Source organism: Carlito syrichta, unplaced genomic scaffold (assembly GCF_000164805.1).
Source record: "Carlito syrichta isolate Samal-C Ts95f unplaced genomic scaffold, Tarsius_syrichta-2.0.1 Scaffold315057, whole genome shotgun sequence".
NCBI lineage: Eukaryota > Metazoa > Chordata > Mammalia > Primates > Tarsiidae > Carlito > Carlito syrichta.
Window position 1 is genome coordinate 225,307 of NW_007259153.1, and position 6,678 is coordinate 231,984.

The 6,678-nt window shown below is 42.8% G+C and overlaps 1 protein-coding gene across 2 annotated transcripts in view; it reads right to left on the reverse strand.

Moving 5' to 3' along the window:
- The window catches only part of PCMTD1 (protein-L-isoaspartate (D-aspartate) O-methyltransferase domain containing 1), a 47,326-nt gene extending 42,823 nt beyond the window's left edge, over positions 1–4,503 (reverse strand). For both annotated transcript variants that reach the window (XM_021706033.1, XM_008072268.1), the window contains exon 1: positions 4,099–4,503. In XM_021706033.1, coding sequence (XP_021561708.1) covers positions 4,099–4,405 — 307 coding nt within the window. In that variant the 5' untranslated portion in view covers positions 4,406–4,503. The remainder of the gene's footprint in view (positions 1–4,098) is intronic.
- Positions 4,504–6,678: the final 2,175 nt, after the last annotated feature.

The following is a 6,678-nucleotide window of genomic DNA, read 5'->3' on the forward strand; positions in this document are numbered from 1 at the left end:
CCAACTCAAAAAAAAAAAAAAAAAAAGGAATATACTCATATATGCTACTGTATGAGTGAACCTTGAAAATATAACACCAAGTAAAAGAAAATGGAAGCAAAAGATCACATGTTGAATGAGTCAGTCAATATAAAATGTGTGGAAAAGGCAAATCTATTGAGGCAGAAAGTTGGTAACTGGCTGCCGGGGCTGTAGCGTGGATGCAATTGGGCATAGGGGGTCTCTTCAGCTTAATGGAAGTGTTTTCGAATTGGACTGTGCAGTGTTTGCACAACTCCGTGAATACACAAAATTCACTGAATTGCACGCTTACATGGGTCAATTTACGTAAATCACAGCTCACTAAAGGAAGAGGGACAAAGAGAAAGAGCAGGCAAGTGCATAAAGGCAAAAAGAAAGGGTTCTCTGTCGCCACCCTTAGCTTGGTTCTCTTTCATCTGGCTGAGGTCTGTGCTAGCAAGGCGAGTTTTAGAAATCCTCTTCCTCTGTAATCTTTTTTTTTTGAGTCGGAGTTTCACTGTCACCCAGGCTGGAGTGCAGCGGCACCACAGTCTCGACCTGCTGGGCTCAAATAATCCTTCCGCCTGCCTCTGCCTTCCAAGTAGCTAGAACTTCAGGACGTGCCACCACACGCAGTTACTTTTCTGATTTACTGTATATGACGTCTCGCCAAGTTGCCCAGGCTGGTCTCAAACATAGGCTCAGGCAATCCTCTCACCTTGGCCTCCCGAAGTGCTAAAATTATAGGCGTGAGCCACCACACCTGGCCTCCTCTGTAGTCTTACCATCCAGCTAGCAACACTAAGAACCCACCAAAGCACTGTAACCCTAATCTTTTCCTCCTTGACTTAAAACACAAACCAAAAAAACAGGGCAAGAAAAAAAAGAATAGCTGCTTCATAAGATTGGTGAATCCAAGATTAGCTGTAATCATAGTTTTATACAGACTTCTTACTCTTTCCTTTTGTAAAATATTATTCTTACAAAATGAATATTACTAATCAAAAGGACAACTATGCTTTGGTCTTAACCATGCAGGATCACACAAAGATAAATCCTGGAATAGTATGCAGGTGTCGTGGTCACATATGTAAAAGATCCAGGGGTGGGGGAGGCAAGACTGGCAGTAATGGGAATCTGCTGAGGGAGGGGGACACACCTTATCAACAAGGAAACTTGCAGAATGAACATCTATATCTAACCCTGAATTGTACCCCACATCTTTAAAATTAAAAAATTTAAATGAAAAAAAGGTCCATGACTCTCTAGAGCTCTGTAAACAGAAAGAAAATATCTTGTGCACTATGGATCATTTACACAACGGTCTATGTCCCCACACTCCCCTATGGTATAGATTAAAAGACATGCGAGATTCAATAAAGTTTGGGATCTGCCTACAAGTACCTTTTGGCCACAGGAATCTAATGTCTTGGAGACCAGGACTAAGCAGTACGTCTGAGAAGGCAATCTCATTGCTAGAGAGACTGCTAATTATGACACACACATCCCCGACCCTGACTTTGGCTAGACTGACATCCCTCAGCAGGAGCCCGCTGGCAGTGCTGGAGAATAAGAAGACAGAATAAACAGGCACTCTGGGCCTGACAGGACATGGTATGAGGCCTGGCTCCAGCCTAGAGTTGCCAGAGCTGGTCAAGAAACGTATTGGTTCAAAGACAGCAATTCCCATGTTTCAAAAGCAGCAGCTCTCTCACTCCCCCAATAGGTTCCTTTGACTTGAAGGCCATCCCACATCCTAGAGATTTCTTTTTCCAAGGGACTCTGGTGATAGAAGCCATCTGGAAGCTCCAACCAGTTCAGAAATTCCTATCTCAGGAGGGGGAGGAACACCAAATTTATTTGATTATTATTACTATTTTATTTTAAAAGTGTGGGGTACAATTCAGGTCAGGTTTAGGTATAAAAACATTCATTATGTATGTCCCCTTGTTGATGCTGCGTGGGCCCCCCTCCCTTCCCCGAGCAGATTCCCACCACTGCCAATCCCGCCTCCCTGCTCCCCTCCCCGCCGTTTCCCATTACCGCCAATCCTTTTCTTAGAGTATTACATGATTGGTCAAGGTTCGCTTACGAGTGACAACATGTGAGACTCAGCTCTTTGTTTCTGTGAAAGATCACTCAGTATTATAGACTCTAAGTTCATCCAGGTTGCTGTGAAGTTCATGATTTGGAACACCAAATTTAAGCATAAGCTGGCCAGGCGCGGTGGCTCAAGTCTGCAATCCCAGCACTTTGGGAGGCCAGGGAAAGAGGATTGCCTGAGTCCAGGGGTTCGAGACCAGCCTGGGAGACTTGGCAAGACTTCATCTCTACAATAAATGAAAAAATTAGCCGGGCGTGATAGTGTGCACACCTGTAGTTCCAGCTACTTGAAAGGCTGAGGTGGAAGGATTACCTGAGTCTAGCCGGTCAACGCTGGGGTGGCTATGAACTTGCCACTGTAATCTAGCCTGGGCGACGGACTGATCTCTCCGGAATCTCACTCCGTTGTCCAGGCTGGAGTGCAGTGGCACGTTCATATACATACACATATGCTTCTAAATCTCTCTTTATTGGTAAAAATTAACAATTTGCTACTATTTTTGAACAGTTATTGTACCAGGTACCAGGAACTCAGTTGTGAAGGCCCCCTCTCCACTTTTTAAATGAAACAGATTGCAGGTTCCAGCTAATGTGTAGGAAAAGGCACTCCAGGCCCCCAAAACGCATTAAAAGTCACATCACGTGATCACATAATTTACTGTCTAAGCTGGGACATTTTGAAGAAGAATGAAAGGGCCTTATTAATACTGATGCTAGGATAACAATGATAAACCAGAACTGCCCCCAGCACACCGTGAAACAGTCACCTTTCTAGAAGGCGTCACTGTCTATTTAGAGTTCTTCAATGATTCCTCATCACTTTGGAATGAATTTTATACCCTAACTTCCTATAACTTGGGCACATTCCTCAACTACAGCACTTATTACACTTGATGGGGGCTTTGATTTCTGAGGTCCTCTGACCACCCCCACACCCTAGTTTGTGAACCCGAGGGCAGGAGCCTATGCCATGGGCCTTAATGCTCTACTTTAATGTGAGCCACACAGTGAACATGGTGGCTGCACTGAATGACTTAGTAAACCTCACGGTTGTTGATCCTCAGTACAACATAGCTCTCAGAGTAAACACCCAGTAAGCCCTTCGAAGACACAAATCTTAGCCCCTTTGATCACTGTTCTATGCTCACACCAGGAACAATGCTTAGGAGAGCAGACACTCGGTATGCTGAAAGTTTAATGAATATATACTTCCCTCTTCCATATTTTTCTCCAATCCCTTGCTTTGCTCCACCAGTGCCACATCTACTATACCCTATACACTCCTGTCTCTCTCAAAAAGAAAAGAAACCTGGCACAATTCTCTGACCACTTACAAGGGGACACTGGTAACTCTCCAGCTTGATGCTGGCAGCCAGAACACCTTACCTGAAATAGGTTAACGAATACTCCTGTGTTTCCTGCCTATCAGTTGCTCTATTTTAAGCACAATAACTGGCGACTGAAGGACAGCTTCACAAGCTATTGCAAGTCTAGGATCGTTTGTGGGAACTGACAATCAGGGTCACGGCTAGGAACAAGAAAAGACGACTGCTACTTTGTGTCTTCACTTCTAAGAAAGGGAGATAGCCGAGCTCGGTGGTTCACTCTATAATCCTGAGCTTTGGGAGGCTGAGGTGAGTGAAATGCCTGAGCCCGTGGGTTCGAGACCCGCCTGGGCAACTTGGGGAGACCTTATCTCCACAACAAATCCAAAAAATTAGCCGGGCATGGTAGCGCGCGCCTGTAGTTCCAGCTACTTGGAAGGCTGAGACAGAAGGATAGCCGGAGCCCAGCAGGTCAAGACTGTGGTGGCTGGGAGCGGCCACTGCACTCCAGTCTGGGTGACACAGTGAGACTCCAACTCAAAAAATAAATAAATAAATAAAAATAAAGGGAAATAACTACTTTGAGAATATACATTCAAATATATGATACACAAAATTACAAACCCTACACATCATGAACAGTAATAGAATTTTACAAAAACAAAATTACCTAAAATTAAGCCCACCATTGTACTTAAATATCCGGTTCCACTTCCCAGGTTAAGAAAAGACAATCCTGGTTGAAGTTTCAACGCTTCCATAACTTCAGAGTAAATGCAAGGCGCTGACAAGTGAATGTTTCCATGCTTCCAGGCTAAATCTTTGTAAGCATTGTCTCTGTAGCCTTCCAAGTAGTAATCCCCGCGGTCAATGGCTCTGAAGGCTTGCTCCACCCTTTCAGTGCGGATATACTGTGCTTCTTTCAAGTTATCAATTAAGTCGTCATTATCTTCCCCAGCACTCACAGCTCCTCCCATGATAGGATTCAAATCAAATCATACATTTAAAAATGCAATAAAACTAGTAGAAATGGCTTCCAATATTGCACTTGATTTCCAAATACAAATTAATCCTGAAAGGGAAGAATAAAAATAAAGTTTTAAACGAATGCTTAAAAATAATTCCAGTTTCTTAAATATGTCATAATTACCACTTCTCAAGGACATATTTTGCTCCAGACACTTCTCAAGGACTTTAAGCTCCTTCAATATCTTATTTAATTCAAATCTTATAACCACCACAAAAGGTAAGTAGCTTAAGTATAATCTCATATGTACAGATGGGAAAACTGAGACACTGAGGAGTTATGTCCTCTTGTACGATGAGGCCCATTATGATGGCCACTAGCCTCACATGGTTACCTAGATCTCGATGAATTACAACTGAACGCAATTTAAAGTTCAGATAGTCAACCTAGTCACATTTCAAACACTTAACACCTCAGCTTCCATGCTGAACAGCGCAGCTCTGGAAAGCGACAAGACTAGGACTTATTTCTACATCTTTTGGATTCAGAAACCATACTCTTTTTTTTTTTTTTTGAGTTGGAGTCTCACTCTGTCGCCCAGACTGGAGTGCAGTGGCCGCTCCCGGCCACCACAGCCTCGACCTGCCTGGGCTCCGGCGATCCTTCCGCCTCAGCCTTCCAAGTGGCTGGAACTACAGGCGCGCACTACCACGCCCGGCTAATTTTTTTGAGTTACTGTAGAGATGAGGTCTCGCCAAGTTGCCCAGGCGGGTCTCGAACCCGCGGGCTGAGGCAATCCACTCACCTCAGCCTCCCAAAGGCACAGGATTACAGGCCGAGCCACCGAGCCCGGCAGAAACCATACTCTTAATCACTAAGCCACATGGTTTCCTTACAGTACAGTAACCCTAATTTAATTAGCAAGTACTTGATTGCTTTAAAATTCCCAAACCTAAAAACTGCTAACACTTCCGAAATGTATGACACAAATGCTAATATAAAAACAATATTATTCAAATGTTAATATAAGATGCAAAATAAAGCCCAGACTCACATGTTTAATACATAATACACACATATGCATACCCACACACAGATTATTTTGTTTTGTAAACCTTTTTGTGATCAAGAATGAGACCACAAATTTTCACAATAATCTTTAACAGATTAAACTCAGCATCTTCAAATGCAATTAGATTAACTAAATAATTTCAATACATAATACTGAACACACAATTTAAGCTTTATTCAATCGTAGCTATTTTTTTTAGCTGTCACTGTAATACCCTTTATGTCCTGAATGTCATCAAAGCTATAGCCATTAAGTAAGCTCACGTATCAATTTCTGAATTAATAAATCAGAAGAGGGGAAAAGTGAAAACTGCAATACCCAGGGCCAAAAATAAGAGTTAAAACAGTTAACTCTTTGGAAATGAGACCTCAACCTAGAAGACAAACTGTTAAATTTTTTAAAAGGTGAACATCGCTGACGAAGCTGTCCTCCTCCTCTTGACTTCAGAAAAGACAACCAGGGCCTCAGTGTCCTCGGGATCCTCAGAGCCTGGAGCTGCTGGCAGACCTCCCTCACCAGAGACTCCACACTGCCTCTGTCTATGTCCCCTCTTGTCCTTTCCTGTGACTGCATTAAAAACTTTCTGAGTACAGGAAATACTGCGAACTCATACCACATTCATACTTAATTTACTCAAACTCACTTACACCAAATTGGCCGGTTCTACCCCCGCTCCAATCCAAAAAAGGTATAATTCAAAAAGTACAAGGGCTTACAAGCGCCCTTCTCAGTAAGTATTTTTATAGCGTAGAGTACAATGGAAGATGCCGACCCACTGTTCCTGCAACCCGTCTTAGTTTGGGCATCTTTTTATAGTTCAAACATCTCAACCTGCTGAGTCCAATTCAGGAATTTCTTCAGTTACCTGACCTCTAAACACAAGTTAACTTTTTCATCTGGTACTCAAAGAGTAAATCTTTTCCTAAGGTGAAAGAAAAAGTGGTTACACTAGAGAGGTAGATAGTCTTGTCAGTATCTAGTGTGGTACCTACCTAATTATTTCATAAGGCCAGGCGCAGGGGGCTCATGGCTGTAATTGGGATTACAGGCATTTAAGAGGCCTTTGGGAGGCCAGGAATTCGAGACCAGCCTGGACAACAAAACCAGAGCTCATCTTAACATATAAAATAAATAATAAACACAGAGCAATTCTGATGACACATAAACATTTAACAAATTGCTCTTCTGTAAATGCCACAATATTAGTATGA